Below are 19,853 nucleotides of genomic sequence, written 5' to 3' on the forward strand. Positions count from 1 at the left end.
TAAAACCCGGGAAGAAGACAAAGATCTGCACTTTGAATGATGGTAGTATTTTTATTTGTCTATTTGCAGGTGCAGTCCTCGGTCACTCTTCTAGAGCAGGAAATAGAAAGACTAAAGGAAGAAAACAAAGAAGTCGATTCCGTATGTTTCATTTGACTTAATTTCTGCTTCAAAGTTATTTTCATCCCAAGTCTGTTCTGGGAATAGAATGACCCAGTTTGCATTTAATAATTATTCTTAAGTAAACTATGGTTTATCAGACCAGCAGAGAGTTGTATATACCTTCCTCTTCCCATGCCTCAGGCACAAGGCTTTGAAGATTTCCTGATTTCTTAAATCCTGTATCTAGACGAACTAGTATACAAAACTAAGATCTATTTGAACCAGGCATGATTTAAAAGTGCCGTACTGAACGTTTTGTTTGTCACTGTGATGCAAACTATGACATCGGCCGCATGGTTTTAAATTTGTAAGGCCTGGGTTTTTCATTTTGACACCCATTGAAGTGCCAAAGAAAGTATGTAAACATAACTCACGGATGTGTTACAGAGTTTAGAATATTTTCCTAATCAAGACTCAAGCTTATCTCTTGTATCCTTAAACTAGTATTTGGGGAATTCATGAAGATGGTGAAGACTGAGTTTAGCTTGAAGTCTGGAAACAAACTGAACATGTGTATTCTGTGTCTCCATTCCTTTGGCAGCTTAAAAGGGATAGACAACACTTGGAGCAGGAACTGGAAAAGGCGGAAATAGAGCGATCAACGTATGTTTCAGAAGTTCGAGAGGTAAGGTACCAACAGAAACACTGTGGATACTTTTGCTTCCTCTTCCTTCCTGCCACCCATCAACAAACATAGAAATACAAACATGGATGTGAATGGCCCAAGAATAAAAGACCTGTGTTTTCAAGACCTGAGCAGGGTTGTTGAGGATGGGGTGATTTAGAGGTTTCTCATTCATGGGGTTGCCATAAGTTGGAGTTAAGTTAAGACAAGACTTAACAACAAATAAGAATAAAATGTTTAATCAGCAAAGGTATCCAGAAACTTGGGCATGACTTGGGATACTAACAGTAGAGAAGGAGAAGGGGGAAGGGATGATTATATAGATCACTGCTTCTTAAACTATGGGTCTTAACCCCAGCTAGGGTCTCCTTAGCTCAACACTGTAGTCCCAAAAAACTTGGCAACAGTAAACATTTTCTGAATGTCACCTAATGGCTATTTTAGACATTTACACAAATCTGTTGTGTAATGTTTATAGTGGACTCTGTAGAAGATGCTTCAGCTGTACTTCACAAAAAGGAAACTCTGCCTGTTTAGCAAGCCTTGCAAATGCTGGTTAGTTAGCAGTAAATGTTTGATTACCTATTTTATATACCTATATAATGGGGGTCAGGTAAAAATTTCTCAGGGCCACAAATAGAAAAGCTTAAGATGCCCTAATATACCATGTTTACTTGAATCTAATGCACAGCTTTTTTGATTAAACTACCTTTCAAAAATTAACATGTGCATTAGATTCACATAATACAATAATCTTAGTGCTGAGCCAAAACAAAAGGAGAAGCTGCTCCTGGAGCTTCTATCTAAGGGACATCATTTCTAATGGCCATGGCTCAATGCTCTGCAAGCTTGGGATTTGTAGTTTGGGGAAGCATCAGTATTCTTTGGCAGAGAAGGCTCAAGATCATATAAAACTACAGCCCTCATAACTCCATAACATTAAACCAAGGCAGTTAAGAGTGTGTTCATTCTACAACAGAGATGCACCCGATGGTTTTTTTTTTTCCCATTGCTGGAAGTTTTGATTTTCTAACACTTCTGTTTTTAAAGAAGGAATTCTAAGCAGGCAGCAATGTCATGCAAATTTTTTTGGCCAAATTTAAATTGAGTGCACTTTTTGCCACTGCACATTCAGTAGCACTTTTTAAAGTTTAGTTAATTTAGTTTCAGGGTTTTGAAAACTTAGGTGAGCAGTAGATTCGATGGCACATTAGACTCGAGTAAATACGGTAGATTATGATCATGATATTTTTATACCACCTTCAAGCCAGCAAAGTCCAAAAACAGGTTAGGTGCAGAGTTTTAGAACAATTCAGCAACAATTTTAAAAGTAGAGTGACTAAACATGTCAGAATAGGACAACACGATACTTGCTAAGAATTAAGTTCCTAGTACTTGCTAGTAGGCAAATAGTATTTAGTCTCATCTCCCTGGCAAGGGTGTCCCAAAGGTGAGGCGCTGCCACCGAAAAGGCCCTGTCTCGTGTTCCCACCAACCTGGCCTGACTTGTTGGTCAGATCTTGAGCAGGGCCTCTGATGAGAATTGTGAGGAGATGCATCCTAAAGCCTCTGAAAAACTTCATTTCAGCTCAAAGATCTGTTGACTGAATTGCAGAAAAAGCTTGATGACTCATATTCTGAAGCAGTAAGGCAGAATGAAGAGTTAAATTTGGTAAGAGGCCCACTCACTCTCCACCCAAGTGCGTCTATTCCGAAGTGGAGACATCTTTCCAAGCCTTTTCCTGTCTGCTAACCACTTCTGCTCAGTCTCTACCCACCGCAACCACTTTGATAGCCTTTCTCTGCCTCTTCATAACAACATGGCTCGTGATTAAAGCATGTAGTTTTACTCTCTTCACCATTCTTGCCTCAACCGTTGTGTTCTTGTAATTTCTGAATTTGAAAAGCTGCTTTCACAGAATGTAGGTGAAGTAATCTAGGTGTGAAATTACTGCTATTTTTACCGTAAGTGTTAGACAGGATGTTGAGACTCATTCAGATAGTGAGGGGTTTGGATTGAATATTTCCTTATGATTGACTCTAGCTGTTGAAAACTGAAACTGAACAATTTCGATTTCTATACAAGAACAATGGAAACAAAACAAAAGAGTCTTGAGGCATCTTAAGATTGACATGTTGTCTCTGGTGTAAGCTTTCATGGACTGCAGCTACTTTATCAGATGCATAGAACATTGCCTCTTTTGGCAGATACTTATAGCATTACATGTATCATTAAATACCAGTCAGAATAATCTGTATTGTGCTGTTTCCAGTATTTATGAACGATTGTTAAAGCTGCTCACTGAAAAGAAGATGACAGGAAGCAAATTAACTCAGGAGGAGAATTCTGCAGATATTGTGGATTTTTCAAAAACTAAATGGGTCTGAAAGCAAACTCTTCCTAGAAAGTAGGATGACTTAAAGTGAGGCTGTTATATTTTAGGAATAGTATGATTCATTGGAGACGACAATAGTACTCAGTAAAGCAAAAGTAGGAAAAGAGAAGGATGAAACTACAGATGAACTGATTCAGACAAGAAGCCAGAAATTTGGAACACCTGAGCAAGTCAGGTTATGACTTATGGGAAGTCTCTCATTACAAAACATCCATAAGTTGAAGTTGACTTTATGGCAAATGACAGCATTGAGCAGGAGACAGATGTAGACTGATGGAAATGCAAAAATGATCAATGATTATTTTGATATCATTTTTTAAACAAAGAGTTATTGGGAGGTGCTTAGAAGCAGTGCATAATTATCTGCCAAGAGGTGCAATGCTTCATGCATAAGGTGAAGTAAACTGCAATCTGTGAAAGCCTATGTCAAATAAACAGTTTCTGCTGCAGTTCCTCTTGAAAAATATTGGGGACTGTAAGTGTCCAAGCAAGTTTACCTACTTGTGGAGGGGTGAACTTTCTATCCTCTTTGAAACTGGCTGAACATACAGAGTGAGGCCCAAACTATACGCTCAATGGGAGAATAGAAGAACAGGATGCTCTGTATCCATTGTCATGATTTTGAAAAGCCTGAGACAGGAGTACTTCTTAGTCAGAGACGTCACCCTTGCTTGATTGAAGGAAAGGAACAAAGTTTGAAATAAAAAGGAAACCAGACCAGACAGTCCTTCATCAGATTGAAACACCTTGAGTTATAAATTATTAGACGCCACTGAGGGTGACTGACGGCATATTATATTAGTTGACTTCATTGGGAGTATGACTTGTTATGTTCATATATTTTGCAGCTTGTTCAAAAGTAAATTTTCCAGAACCAAGGAAATTCTTAATCCACTTGGGAAAAGAAAATATTAGAGCTTTAGCTGCCACAAGCACTGACGTTTCCCTCCTTTCATGTTGCGAACACTTCATTGTTCCCTGTTTCTCCACATATAGAGATCTGTTGATTTGGGGAGAACCACTTGGCATTTGAGACATATAAGGAGAATGATGAAAATGCTAGATATTTAAGTTATTGGAAGGGATCTCAGTTCCTTGGAACTGGGATGACAGAAGAATTGAGCATCAGTGGCTTTGGCGATAAGGAAATAGAAGCATATTTGTGGAAAGGTTTTGTGCAAATTCGCTGACAACGTTGGCAAGGCATTTAGGGTTTAAGTAATCTGCTGGGCTCATTTGCTGATTCTAACCCGTTTCAGCTTTCTCTAGTTGCCATCTTTTTTTCCATCTCTTTTGCAGATATTCTGTACTCCTTATAATACATGTTGACTAATCATGTTTGTTTGTGTATGAGACTTGCCTTTCCTTCTATCAAGTTCTTCTCTGACCAAGTGAGTTAGCTGTCTTTGTTTTTTTTTTTTTTAAATAGCTAAAAACACAATTGAATGAGACGGCAGCCAAACTCAACATAGATCAGGAAGAAAGGAAAAAAATAGTTGCTGATTTACCCAAGGTAAGGAATCAGAAGCTCAAAGATGTCTGTTGATAAAACAGGTGTTCAAGCCGCTTTGGATGGCACTACGCTCTTCCCGAAAGAACCAATTCTGTAATTGGGTTGGAGCCAGATGTTACAAAGACACACAAAACCTTTCAGCAGCTGAGGTTGTTGTGACATTTCAATCATTTTCTAGACTAAGCCTGGTTATTGTTCACTTTACCCCTGTGATATCCAAGCCAAACTATGTGGGTCTGTCTTTGCGGTTGTGTTTGGTAACATCACTTCAAAATGCTGCTTGTAGATTAGGAATAGAGCCTTGGCCTAGTGAGGACACACTCTATGAAATTCCCCAACCTTTCTTTATCTGCTGGCTCATTTTCAAATACAGTTAGCCCATCACCTTTGCAGCTTCAATTTTTGGCAGATTTTATTATTTGCGGGTTTCATAAAAATGCTCTCGTTAGGAATATCTAGTAGACATGTGCATTCGGGGAAAACCTTGTCCCATTTCATGTCCCAGCTTTCGCTGGGCCCCCCGATCACTTTTTGTAAGCTTCCTGAAATTGGGAGGGTTGTCTTCGGTTCTTTCATTTCCACCCTCTGGCTCCCTTTCCTGGCGTGCATTCTTCTTACTTTTATGACACAAAGATTTGAATGTGTTGTCGAAGGCTTTCATGGCCGGAATTCACATTTTCAGGTGTTCATCAACAATTATTGTGTATACAATCATTCTCCCCTGTAAAATCCTCGTCATTGGTATTCAGCCTTTCTCCTCCCACATCCCAACATGGAAACTGCCCTGCTGGCCCATTGTGTTACACAGAACTTTAATTTTTGAAATATTATTTTAACACTTGATTATCAAGTAAAACGTGGGTGCTAGAAATAATATCATACAAAAGCTGACTGGCATAACCTGGGGATCACAGCCAGATACAGTGAAGACATCTGCCCTTGCGCTTGGCTGCTCTACTGCTGAATATGCTTGCCCAGTGTGGAATACATCTCACCACGTTAAAACAGTGAATGTGGCTCTTAATGAGGCATTATGCCGCATTATCACAGGATGCACACCACTGGAGAATTTATACTGTTTAGCCAGTATTGCACCACCTGACATCCATCAGGAGGTAGCAGCCAGTAAAGAAAGGACAAGCAGTGACATCTCCGGCCCATCCTCTGTTCAGATATCAGCCAGCATACCTTAAATCAAGCAATAGATTCTTAAGATCTACAGAGATACTTGCAGGAACACCTCAGCAAGTGAAAGTCCACAAGTGGCAGTCTAAAACTTTGGAACCTCAATCAGTGTCTGGTACTGGATGAGAAACTCCCTCCTGGACACACAGAAGTTGGGGTGACATGGAAGGCGCTGGACAGACTGCTCTGGCACCACGAGATGAAGAGCCAATCTTAAGCAATGGGGCTACAAAGTGGAGTCCATGACATGCGAGTGTGGAGAAGAGCAAACCATGGGCCACTTACTTCAATGCAGTCTGAGCCCTGCCACATGCAGAACGGAGGACCTTTTTACAGCGACATCAGAGCACTCCAAGTGGCCAGCTTCTGGTCAAAGGAAATTTAGCATAATGCCAAGTTTTTGTTTGTGGCTTTTTTATGCATTATAATTGTGTTCTCAATTCGCTATTGACATGATAAATAAATAACCTGTTGCTTTTCTTTTAAGGCCCATGAATCCTTGGTGACTCTAGAAAGGGAAATAGGAAAAGCTGCTGGAGACACTCACGTGATAGAAAACAGTGACGTCTGTTCGCCAATGGTGAGTGTGTCTTTGGGGTACACTGGTGAAATGGCACAAGCTGTACATTATTTGGTTACTAGAACTGAGACCGCTGTTCAGTTCCACAGGTGTTGTGGTCAACATTAGGAACATCAGGAAGAACTTCCTGACCATGAGGGCTGTTCAGCAGTGGAACTCTCTGCCTTGGAGTCTGGTGGGAGATCCTTCCTTGGAGGTTTTTTAACAGAAGCTGGATGGCCTTGATTGTGCCAGGGGGTTGGACTGGATGGCCCTTATGGTTTCTTCCCAACTCAATGATTTTATGATTCTAAGAGGTTGGAACCGATGGCTAAATGGTGTTCAGCTTGGCTGTGCACAAATTGTGCTCATTTTTGTAGAATTGGGAGTGCAAATGTTGTCTCTTGCCTGTGTAATAGCTCCCAGTGTTTGCCTCATTTGATATCACATTATTCCAAGGTACCCTATTGTAGTAGGTTGGCCAAGGAGTTGGGTCCTGGACTGAGTACTTGATTGAAAAACAATGAAATCTGCAGTGCTTTATGACACAAATATTTAAATGTGTTGTTGAAGGCTTTCATGGCCAGAATCACTGGGTTGCTGTTAGTTTTCCGGGCTGTATGGCCATGTTCCAGAAGCATTCTCTTCTGACATTTGACCCACATCTGTGGCAGGTATCCTTGGAAGTTGTGAGGTCTGTTGGAAACTAGGCAAGTGGGGTTTATATATCTGTAGAATGTCTAGAGTGGGAGAAAGAACTCTTGTTTGATTGAGGCAAGTGTGAATGTTGCAATTGACCATATTGATTAGCATTGAATAGCCTTGCAGCTTCAAAGCTTGTTGCTTCTTACCTGGGGGAATCCTTTGTTGGGAGGTGTTAGCTGGCTACATCTGTTTGCTCTGTTTTTCATTATGTATTGTGCCATATTGCTTTGAGCTGCCTTTAATCCCTACATTGGGAGAAAGGTGGGATAGAAATAAAGTAAAAAAACAAATCAGAAAGACTTGGGGAGATCTACAGGTCACTCACTTTAGGACTGTGTGCCCCTGGCTATTTGATCTGAGAGGCTATTTATCTCTCAATGAATAAAACTGACCAGGGCCATGTGCTACTTTGTTCTACCAGAAGATGGCAGAGTAGTAATGTACTTCGTGGTTGATATGTGTCTTAAGTTTCCACAGTGACCCTTAGGTTAACCTATCACAGGGTTTTCTGGGGCTGAGAGTATATGACTTGCCTAAAGTTGCCCAGTGGGTTTTAATAGTTCAGCAGGAATTCAAACCCTAGTCTCCAAAGTCATAGCAAAATCCTTGGAGACTAGGGCCTTCAAAAGGACCCAAGTTTGCCCATGCCTGATCCTGTTATTTTGTCTGGAGATTTTGAGCCTTTGGTTACGTGTTTGGATGCTCTTCGGGGAGCCCTTTGGAACAGAAAGCCTCCCCAAGCCCTTTAGATGCAGGGTTGGGAATCATGTGAACTCCAAATATTTCTTGATTTCAAGTCCCATCAGCTCAAAGCAGTATAGCCAATGGCAAGGAAAGTTGGGCACTACAGCCTTGCTACATCTGGGGGAGCACTTGATTTCCACTTCTGCAATATATTAGCATTCAGCATCCATCTCCCAGCCACCCCCTGTTTTGACCATGGTGTTAGGCTATCAGTCAGTGGGTCTTTTATGAACTGCTTTTTTTCCTCTCGTTTCAGGCTGGACCCGATAAAAATCTCAACGTAGCCGTGAATCTAAGCCAGAATGTTACCCATCTCAAACAGCTGCTTGCATCTGTCAGCCAAATGCTCACAAAGGGAAATGAACACTACCAGCTACTAGGTAGGAGAGGGTTGAGCAAACCAGATAAGGGTATTTTCTTGGGATTTGAGAGGCCAGAGAATGAACTTTGAAACTATCTCTGGATTTATCTTTGGTGATAGTCCAAGAAGGCAGTAAAGTTGATAGTATCACTTTGGGTAGAGAGGCCACAGCTGTATTTGTTCCCTGGGAAAGACTCATGAGCTTCAAGCTATTCCTATATAGCAGAGTTTCTTAAACTGTGCTCCTCCAGATGTTTTGGACTTCAGCTCCCACAATTCCTAACAGCTAGTAAGCTGGCTGGGATTTCTGGGAGCTGAAGTCCAAAATAGCTGGAGGTGCACAGTTGGAGAAACACTGATATATAGCTTTAAAAGAATATACAATGGAACAACACACAACAACAGACTTGCCTGGAGGAGTGTTCAAATTATTTTAAAAGAGAGAACATTTTTCCTCTCTGCAGTCAGATGCCATTTCATCCAAGCCAAGGTCCAAACCAGGACTATAGTGGGCAATGAAGATTATAACGGGCGGGGGCTAGGCATGTGCAAAAGCGGATTATCAGACCAGGGTTGGGGGTGAAGTGCTGAGTTCAATCTGACAGTTAATTGGGCCTGGACTATCATAGACAGGGGCCTAATCATTTGCAAATGTGCATTGAAATATTAATGTTTTAAGGTCCCTACGGAAGGTAGACAGAGTGGGTGCTAGTCTAATCTCCCTGGGAAGGGAGTTCCAGAGATGAGTGGCCACCACCGAGAAGGCCATTCTCGTCCCCACCAACCGTGCTTGTGACGGTGGTGGAAGCGAGAGAAGAGCCTCCCCGGAAGATCTTCACGTCCGTGTCAGTTCATAGGGGAAAATGTGGTCGCGAAGATAGGCAGGAACTGAACCGTTTAGGGCTTTGTAGGTGATAACCTGCACTTTGAATTGGGACTGGAAACTTACTGGCAACCAGTGGAGCTGTTTTAATAGGGGGTGTTGTCCACTCCCTATAATTAGCTCTAGTTAGCAGTCTGGCTAACAGACTTATTGTACAACAGGCTTATGTTCCATATCTTAGAAATAAATAAAGGAAACGAGACCTCTAAAAACACGCAATGGGAAGCCATGGAAGCAGTAATGAGGGGATATCTCATACAGCAACATTCAATAAAAATAGAAATAGAAACAAAGAAACAAAGAAAAATATAGAAAATATTAACAAAAAAGAGGAACAATTAAAAAGAGACCCATCAAATAAAAAAGTAATCATAGAATAGGAAATACTTAAAAAAACAGTTTCAACTACTACAAACAGACAAATTAGAGAAGCAGCTGAAGTTCATCAAACAAAACCATTTCCAAAATGCAAATAAGATTGGATAAAAAACAAAAGCCGTATCTCAAAAACAAGAGCCGAAAAGGGGAAAGCTGGTGCAATTTTTGGAATTAGCAGGTCAAATATACCCAGAAAGAGGTCTAATATTTGAGACACCAAAATATGTGTTGGGCTGTGTATTATTTAAAAATTCAGAACTGCTAATCCTGCTTTTTCTTCTATCCACATAATTAATAGGTAGTCATTTTCTGCATTGTTCTATCATGTTTTTCTGTCTATGAATTGTGACTCTCAGATCTGTTCTTGTTTCTGTTTTTCTTTTTTGCAGAATGAAATCATGGGGAAGATCCTTAATTTGGGGGTAGCAGAAGGCACTGTATTTTATATTTTGCCAAATTAAAGCCTTATTTATGTGTTCACCCTTTCTACTTCGTCAAACACTGAACAGAGTTTTGTCTTTTCTACTCCTTGTTAGACTACTGATTTAAACGAGATGATGATGAAGACTCTGCGAACACCTCCAGAGTTTAGTTTTGTAATACTTAAATAAATAAAGTTTGGATAATTAGAGCTTCACATTCCGGGAGCTGCGGTAAACACATAACCTTTTATCTTTGCTATGCTCAGTGAAACTTGTTCAGACACAACACAAACCCGACGTGGTAACAACAGCAACGTAACATAACATTTTAATACTGACGGCCTGTGCTGTTTTACTTAGATACATTTTGGGGAGTAGCGGCCTCCGACTTCCATCTTCAAGTGAACACTCCTCCTCCTTTCTCCCTCTCCTTTGTTCCCTCCTTCCTTCCTTCCTTTCTTTTTTGGTTGCTAATGTAATCAGTTTTTGTAATGGTGTCGGCGAATAAAGGGATGCTTATTACTCAAACCGGACTGTTAATGTGCTTCATTTGGGGCTTCCGAATGGAAGAAATGTACAATCTGGCAAAGGAATAAACTTGCCACAGGTCTTGATAATTATAGCACAAGCACCCTGCTAGATCAGTCCCAAAACCCTATTGATCTATTCATAGAGATGGAGGAGACCCACAAGGGCCATCCAGTCCAACCCCATTCTGCCATGTAGCAACACACAATGAAAGCGCTCCCGACATTGCATAGGCAGATGGATGGATGTGTATATTTGGTTTTACATTCAGTGGCACATTTTTTGACTTGGCTCCATTGCACAATGCTGTAGTTTAACAGCAAAGGTGATTAACATAATTATAGAAACCTGGATCATAGAATCATAGAGTTGGAAGAGACCTCATGGGCCATCCAGACCAACCCCATTCTGTCAAGAAGCAGGAAATCGCATTCAAAGCACCCCCGACAGATGGCCATCCAGCTTCTGCTTAAAAGCCTCCAAGGAAGGAGCCTCCACCACACTCCGGGGCAGAGAGTTCCACTGGTTAACAGCTTTCACAGTGAGGAAGTTCTTCCTGATGTTCAGGTGGAATCTCCTTTCTTGTAGTTTGAAGCTATTATTCCATTGTGTCCTAGTCTCCAGGGCAGCAGAAAACAAGCTTGCTCCCTCCTCCCTATGACTTCCCCTCATATATTTATCCATGGCCCTCATCATGTCTCCTCTCAGCCTTCTCTACTGCAGGCTAAACATGCCCAGCTCTTTAAACCACTCCTCATACGGCTTGTTCTCCAGACCCTTGATCATTTTAGTTGCCCTCCTCTGGACACATTCCAGCTTGTCAACATCTCCCTTCAATTGCGGTGCCCAGAATTGGACACAGTGTGATTCCAGGTAAAGTGGTCTGACCAAGGCAGAATAGAATAGAGGGGTGGCATGACTTCCCTGGATCTAGACACTATACTCCTATTGATGCAGGCCAAATTCCATTGGCCTTTTTAGCTGCCACATCACATTGTTGGCTCATGTTTAACTTGCCCACAAGGACGAGTGGTTTATCCTGCTGTGCTAAGCCCAGCCCCTTTATTCATTTTTTTTGATAGCCTATTGTAGTGACCAGTTGGCGACATAGATGGCTATGTAGTTTTAGTGAAATGTATTGGAAAAGCCAGCTTTTTGTATTTTTTTTTTATCTTTTACTATGTTTTCTTTATTTCAAAATAGAAAATTAGTAGGGAAGAGACGATGCCAGCTTCAAGCAATCTTATACATCTCTACCATGCCTCTTTTACTCAGCATATTTTTACAATATTAAGATCCCAAAATGGTAACTGTTCCGTCTTACAAGGCGTTTGCTTCATAATAATAATAATAATAATAATAATAATAATAATAATAATAATAATAATAATAATAATAACAACTACTACTACAACAACACTTTATTTATATTCTTCCCTTCTCTCTATGGGGATTCAAAGTGGAATACAGTATAAACAGATATTGGCAAACATTCGATGCCTTGTTACAATACAATGAGACACACAAACAAAGGCAAAGGCTTCTCCTTTCATTTCCGGCTTTGAAGGCCGTGCTCATCTCTGGCTCCTGGGGAGATAATCTTTTCAATTTCCAAGCCAAGGAGCCTGGTTGTGTGACCAGAATTACTGCCTTATGCCTTTCCCGTTGAAGCGGTTCCTATTTATCTACTCACATTTGCATGTTTTCAAACTGCCGAGTTAGCAGGAGCTAGAGCTGACAGCAGCCTCTTACTCTGTCCCGTGGATTTGAAGAGTGTGATGAAGCAGCTAAAAAGGCCAATGTGATTCTAGGCTGCATCCCATGGAGTATAATGTAAAGGTTGCCCCACTCTATTCTGCTTTGGTCAGACCCCACCTAGAATAACTCTGTGTCCAGTCCTGGTGTCTCTTATCTGAGTCCCTATTTTGAAAGAATAGCCGGATAAAAATAAAATAAAACAAAGTAAATGAAAACTGGAGACGGGAGTCCAATCCCTCAGATCTGGCAACCCTCATATAATGAGTATAGCTGCAGGTGGGAAGGCAGTTTTCCATTTGTGGAAGGAAGGCGAATGCCATTCGTAAGCAAGAGTGTGGGAAATGATAAACTACCTTGATCTCAACACATGACTCCAGTCAAGTCTCAGCAAAGATTAAAACTCGGTGTTGTACAGTAACATACAATTAAATGAGCTATCTGATTAAAACCAATCTGGATTTAAATTATTTAAAACATTATGAGATAAAAGCAAAGCAACATTATATTTTGCATTTGCCCTCCAACGACTTGATCTTTGTAATATAACAAGGCAATAAAAAATAGTATATTGATTAAACTACCTAATAAAATTTGAAAAATGTTCTGTTCCAGGTTTGAATCATAGAATCATGGAGTTAGAAAATATCTCATGGGCCATCCAGTCCAACCCCCTGCCGAGACGCAGGAAATCACATTCTAAGCACCCCCGGCAGATGGCCATCCAGCCTCTGATTAAAAGCCTCCAAAGAAGGAGCCTCTACTATACTCCGGGGCAGAGTTCCAGTGAAGAACCGTTCTCACTGTGAGGAAGTTCTTCCTGATGTTCAGGTAGAATCTCCTTTCCTGTAGTTTGAAGCCATTATTCTGCGACCAAGTCTCCAGGACAGCAGAAAACAAGCTTGCTCCCTCCTCCCTATGACTTCCCCTCACATATTTATCCATGGCACTCATCATGTCTCCTCTCATCCTTCTTTTCTGCAGGCTAAACATGCCCAGCTCTTTCAGCCGCTCCTCATAGGGCTTGTTCTCCAGATCCTTCATCACTTTAGTCACCGTCCTCTGGACACATTCCAGCTTGTCAACATCTCCCTTCAATTGTGGTGCTCAGAATTGGACACAGTGTGAATCCAGGTGTGGTCTGACCAAGGCAGAATAGAGGGCCTTCCCTGGATCTAGACACTATCCTCCTATTGATGCAGGCCAGATTCCCGTTGGCTTTTTTTGCTGCCGCACCACTTTGTTGGCTCATGTTTAACTTGTCCACGAGGACTCCAAGGTCTTTTTCACACGTACTGCTGTCGAGCCAGGCACCGTCCCCCATTCTGTATCTTTGCATTTCATTTTTTCTGCCAAAGTGAAGTATCTTGCATTTGTCCCTGTTGAACTTCATTTTGTTAGTTTAGGCCCATCTCTCTGTTGAGATCGTTTTGAATTCTGCTCCTGTCTTCTGGAGTGTTAGCTATCCCTCCCAGTTTGGTGTCGTCTGCAAACTTGATGATCGTGCCTTCTAACCCTTTGTCTAAGTCGTTAATAAAGATGTTGAACAGAACCGGGCCCAGGATGGAACACTGCTTGTGGCACTCCACTCGTGACTTCTTTCCAAGATGAAGAAGATGCATTCATGAGCACCCTTTGGGTTCGTTTGCTTAGCCAATTACAGATCCACCTAACCGTAGTTTTGTCTAGCCCACATTTGACTAGCTTGTTTGCCAGAAGGTCATGGGGGACTTTGTCGAAGGCCTTACTGAAATCTAGGTACTCTAGCTACATCCACAGCATTCCCTGCATCTACCCAGCTTATAACTCTATTGAAAAAAGAGATAAGATTAGTCTGGCATAATTTGTTTTTAATAAATCCATGTTGACTATTAGCGATGACAGCATTTGTTTCTAAGTGTTTGCAGACCACTTCCTTAATGATCTTTTCCAGAATTTTGCCTGGTATCGATGTGAGGCTGACCGGACGGTAATTGTTTGGGTCGTTCTTTTTTCCCTTCTTGAAGATCTGGACCACATTCGCCCTCCTCCAATCTGCTGGGACTTCTCCCGTTCTCCAAGAACCCTCGAAGATAGTTGCCAGTGTTTCCGAAATAACCTCCGCTAGTTCCTTCAATACTCTTGGGTGTAGTTGATCCGGCCCTGGAGACTTACATTCATTTAGAGAGGCCAGGTATTCCTGGACGACTTGTTTCCCTATTTGGGGTTGGATTTCCCCCAATCCTTCAGCCACTCCATGTTGCTGAGGTTGAGGCTGGCTTTCTTTTTGTGAGAAGACTGAGGCAAAGAAGGCATTAAGCAGTTCTGCCTTTTCCCTATTCCCTATCAGCATTCCCCCATCTTCTCCTCGCAGAGGCCCTATTGCCTTCTTGTCCTTCCTTTTCCTACTGACGTAAGCAAAGAAGCCCTTTTATTGTTTTTAATGTCTCTGGCATTTAATGTCTCTGGCATTAAGCCTGAGCTCGTTTTGCGCTTTAGCCATGTGAACCTTTTCCCTACAGGAGTTGGTTATTCATTTGAATTCTTATATGGTTATAGATTTGGAAGAGGCCAGATGGCTATCCAGCCTCTGCTTAAAAGCCTCCAGAGAAGACCTCTTCTGTGTAGATGTAGCCAAGAAAACCACATGATAGGGCTTTCTTAGAGTCACCATAGATTAGATAGCATGCAGCAAGAAAGCCTAGTAATGAAGATTTATCATAATATGATACGACCACACATGAGATCCTTCTGGTTCTCATATTACATTAATCATCTGGCTCCAAATTGGCCATATTGCTCACCTCTTGCCTCTGGATGTGCAGATGCAGATCTCAGTCGTTTCCCACCTAATTCGGCAGCATTTAAGAGACTCTCAATGTGTTCACAATGCAAAGCTGGACCTTACTTCTCGTAAAATAGTTATTGCAGCCCTTGCCTGCCAGTACCATGAACGCAGGCTGTGCAAAACACATAATTTCCACATCCGTGGATGAGTAAGGAGAGTGTCCTCTTGAGCAAAGCCATCTGTGCATTTTGAGTGCAATGACCAGAAGGAAGTTTCATGCATACGCATACAAGAACGGCACAGAATATCCATCACCTTTATTTCCTCAGAAAATGAAGTTTTTTCTGGAAGCCAGGTCTGTGTTCTTGCTTTATGCCTCCTGGAAGAGGGAAAGACAGCTCTATGCACCAGGAATTTCACAATTTACCAGGAGGACAGAGAAATACCAACAGCTGTAATTCCTTTTTATGGCACATGGCTATGGGTGAAGTTGCTATCTGTGCGATATACATAAATTAATTTCAAAGTTGGATTTCCAGCTTCCCTTTTGTCAGTTTCTCTGTAATACATGTAACATTTTTTTCTTCCACTTTCAATCCAACAAGTTGTTTCTTTCTGTGTGTTTTAACATATTGATAAAAAGGTTTCTTCTCGAAATGTGTCCAGTGACTTACCTTTCAACAACATGGTTACCTTGTCCATTTCAATGAGTTCCCACCTGATCACTGTCCAGTCTTCTATAAGTGTTTCTATCTTTGTCTGCTGTTGAGCATATAGGATTCTTGCTGCTGTTAATATGGCATATTGAGGGAAATTAACAACAAATTATGATAGATTTTCAAACATAGGTTTTGAGAGTTTCTGTGCCAGAAAATGGCACCATGTTGACTAATCGGAATCCCAATATGTGTTGCTGTTGAGTTGGAAGAAACCCCAAAGAACTACCCATTCCCATCTCTGAGGACCCATCTACACCGACCATTTAATGCAGTTTCAAACCAGTATGGAAGGAAGTGGTTTCACTGTGCAGAAATCTTGGAACTAGTTTGAGGCTCGGATAGATATTTCATAAACTACAGAGCACTGATGCACATTAAGGGTTTTCTTTCACACACTTTTGTTGGAATTTGTTGTCTGGCCATCACAGTTTCAAGCTAGCTTCAAACTGCATTAAATGGCAAGTGTAGGCATCTCATTATGTACCCTTTCGCAAATACAAGATATTCTCAAATATGAAAAATGATCAGTAATCCAAGACACTTTTGGTCCCTATCCTGTTTCCCCCAAAATATGACAGGGTCTTATATTAATTTTTGCTCCAAAAGATGCTTTAGAGCTGGTTTTCAGGAGCAGTCTTATCTTTCCAAATTGTCTTTTTAAATGAACTATATCTAGGGCATGTTTTTGAAATAGGGCTCATATTTCGAGCATCCTTATTTTCGGGGTAGGTCTTATTTTTTGGGAAACAGGGTAGCATTTCGAAGAAAGGGTACCTGTACTTACATTTCAAGGATGGGATAAAACTAAGCCTAAAACTAAGACAGAAGCTCCATCTACACTGCCATATAATGCAGTCTGGGGCTGCATTATGTGATCAGCATAGACTCATATATAATGCACCTTAATGCAGTCTACACTGAACACATAATGCAGTTTCAAACTGTAAATGGAGCCAGTGAGAGTCTTGCCTTGGCCTTTGGTTCTTGCCTGACAATGTTGGACTTGTATTTGCAGCGCAGCAGTAATTGGATGGAAGCAGTGGAATGCAGAACGAAGAGACACTCAGAGACGTTGGTAAAACTATTTACAAAGTTTTACTGTATGCAGTAGTAATCAACTCAAACAGACTTGCAGACAGACGAACACTGGACTGCTCTGTTCTCCAACAGAACTTGACTCGAACTCTAGGCAGACAGAACTCAACTGAACTGAACTGAACTGATGCAATCGTTATGCACAAACACTTGTGTCTGGATACTCCCTAGTTCCAGCCACACATCAAGGTCAACATAGCTTCTTGGCAATTAACTCTTTCCACATCATGGTACAATCTGGATGATGCAATCAGTTGCAATACAAGCATGGCACAAATTGCATTTAAACACTATTAATAAATAGATCCCACATTAACAGGATTTTGATGTGCAATTTGTAGGAAATTTTATTGTTCCCGAACCCTGTCCTAAACACTGCACTCGCTAACTGTTCTCTGGTCCCCATGGACTAATTCTCGGCCTTCTCCGAAAAGAGGCCGTCTGCATTTTAATGGTGCAAAATATCCAATTTTCTCTTGGACAAATTGCAACCCCATTCAACGGGACAGCGACAGCTGCCTCCCTTTGAGCCGCCCCATTGTTCTGCATTAATTTGATTTTCATTGTGCTGCCCGCCGGTATCGATAAACTCGGTTACGATTCCCGCGGCCGCCACATGCCCCTCATTTGGCATGCCCAAATTGCAGTCGCGGGGCCATTGTTTCTTCCGAGCCGGACGTCTGCCATACAACGGGGCCATTTAATGCGGTGGCCGCGAAGTAACTAAACCCTTTGTCCAACTGGGAAGCAGGTTGTTCACAAAAGCCCGGAGTTATTCAAATACGTGGCTCTTTTGTAAGCGAGACGGCCTTCGGAGTCTCTGGAAAAGGATGGAGTATATTATAATCCACACACTTCTCCATTCTTTATGCAAAGTCCGGGAATAATACCTCGGAGTCCCTGGAGCACCCTCATCCATCATTGGGGGACAGCTAAATTTATATCAGCCCCCCTTCCTGCCCCACATTGGCCGAGGACAATGGGTTCAGTCCATCATGGAGCCTCCATTCATTTCAACAGACGGCCCCAGATATCATGTGATAGAAAGTCAATCAAAGCTCCATTTCTGTTTACTCAAATAACACAAGGACTACAGACTTTGGCTGGACGTTTATGCAACCAAAATAGGAAGAGGTGTTTATTGCAACCATGCATTCCATAAACTGAAAATAACTGGATTGTATTTTCAATGTGTTTTAAGTGATTTCAAGTGATGTCTATGTTTAATTCTAGTTCAATATTTGTATGTCAGAGATTTTAAATTGTATTGTTTTTTAATTGGTTGTGAGCCACTTTGCATTGCAATCACAGAGATAAAAATGGGATACTGCTAGTATTATTACTAACAACAACAACAACAACAACAACAACAACAACAACAACAATAATTAGCATTTTCCCTGGCAAGGTAACCTTTCCATATGTTGAGCACAATCTGTCCATGTCATTTGGAACCATAATATATAAACACAATGCTATAACAGATTATAGCAGGCATGGGCAAACTTGGGTTTTGGACTTCAACTCCCACAATTCCTAACAACCAGAGATAGAAGCATTTTAAATTTTAAATTTAAATTTAAGTTTTGGTGACGATGCGCAGCTGCAGAAAGAGGTGACCAGCTGGTTGAGGTCGCAAGTGGCAGAGTTTTGTGGGGAAGGACTTGCCTAGCTCATTCATTGCTATGATAAGTGCCTAGATTTGAATAGCGACTATGTTGAGAAGTGGTATTTGGATGTGGCTTTCAACTGCATATGGTAAATGTTTTCTTTTATACTTTGTTCATTTTTAATTCCAAAACGTAATCTACTTTCTGGATAACCCTCGTATATAGGCTTTTCCCATCTTTGGCTTCCTTGGAGGCTTATACTCGATTCCAGCCACCGGGGGGTGGGTGGGGGTGCTGTCAGTCTATCTCCCTGCCAAAGAGCTTTGTTCGTAACTTCCTAATTTCTTATTTAATTGTCATGGTTTGTAAAGATACTATATGTCTTCACTGGAAAATCAAATGCATGAAGCCGATTGGCTGAGTTTGCAAGGACCTGGGAATCAGTTTGCAACTGTTGCTGTCCTGCTGCTGGAGAACTTGGTTTGAACAGGTTTCGCTCTCTCTCTCTCTCTCTCTCTCTCTCTCTCTCTCTCTCTCTCCGTGTGTGTGTGTGCATGTGAGTCTTCTGAGTACTGTCTGAAAAGAAGATGGCTCTGTATTCAGAAAAGCCTGACTATTTCTGAGGTCTTGTTTGCTGCTGATCTTCACCAAAGCAGATTCATGGACTAAGAAAGGATTGCCTATTACTGCTGGTTTCTGTAAGCAATCAGAGGGACTATTGTAAATACCATTGTTTTGTTGATCTCTTGGACTTAGTAAAAGTCCCTGTGTTATTTGTTCTGCAAAGCTGAGTGGTGCATCATTCCACAGGGTGACTCTGGGTTCATGGGCACACGTAAAGCTTCTACCTATCATTCCCAATCCCCAACATGAATTACCGGCATTTCCTTATGGATGTCTTAATACCCCCCCGCTTTTAAGTGGTCCCTATTTATCTACTCACATTTTGCTTTCGAACCGCTAGGTAGGCAGAAGCTGGTCTAAAGATCAGGAGCTCACCCTGACCCTGCCTTCAAACTGTCAACCTCTTGATTGACAAGATTTATTGCAGCTGGTGGTTTAACCTGCTGTGTTAAAGCCTGACCCTATTGATACTATGTTGTTGGCACCTTCTTTGCTTTCCTCGTGGTGCAGATTGCCGAAAAAGGAAATTTATCTCTTCATTTTCTGTTCCTACAAACCCAGGTTACAATCAAACCACTTTCGTTGGATGCAGAGCTATAGATTTTGATTCCTTCGAGAAAGGCAAAAACAAGAAGGAGATGGAAAGTACCACAAACCCGTTGAACCTTGATAGTAAAATATGCCTAGGCAGGAGCAGATATATTTCCCTCTAAATTGTAGCCAACATTGCCACATTATAGCTGTGTTTTCCGATGAAGAAGAAGGGGAACAATCAAACAGGGTTTCAAAGAAGGAAAGTGTATGGCGTTCAGTAGTGTTGTG

At 41.4% G+C, this 19,853-nt stretch overlaps 1 protein-coding gene across 11 annotated transcripts in view; it reads left to right on the plus strand.

The window, feature by feature from the left end:
* ktn1 (kinectin 1) overlaps positions 1-10,461 on the plus strand; it is a 154,167-nt gene extending 143,706 nt beyond the window's left edge. For 7 of the 11 annotated variants that reach the window (XM_062968626.1, XM_003227137.4, XM_062968629.1 and 4 more), the window contains 7 exons: positions 70-141; positions 704-787; positions 2,376-2,459; positions 4,613-4,696; positions 6,369-6,461; positions 8,146-8,269; positions 9,901-10,461. In XM_062968626.1, the coding sequence (XP_062824696.1) occupies positions 70-141; positions 704-787; positions 2,376-2,459; positions 4,613-4,696; positions 6,369-6,461; positions 8,146-8,269; positions 9,901-9,905 (546 nt within the window). In that variant the 3' untranslated portion in view covers positions 9,906-10,461. The remainder of the gene's footprint in view (positions 1-69; positions 142-703; positions 788-2,375; positions 2,460-4,612; positions 4,697-6,368; positions 6,462-8,145; positions 8,270-9,900) is intronic. The other 4 variants (XM_062968631.1, XM_016997270.2, XM_062968632.1 and 1 more) reach the window with 1 other exon arrangement.
* Positions 10,462-19,853: the final 9,392 nt, after the last annotated feature.

This window comes from Anolis carolinensis, chromosome 1, assembly GCF_035594765.1.
Source record: "Anolis carolinensis isolate JA03-04 chromosome 1, rAnoCar3.1.pri, whole genome shotgun sequence".
Lineage (NCBI taxonomy): Eukaryota > Metazoa > Chordata > Lepidosauria > Squamata > Dactyloidae > Anolis > Anolis carolinensis.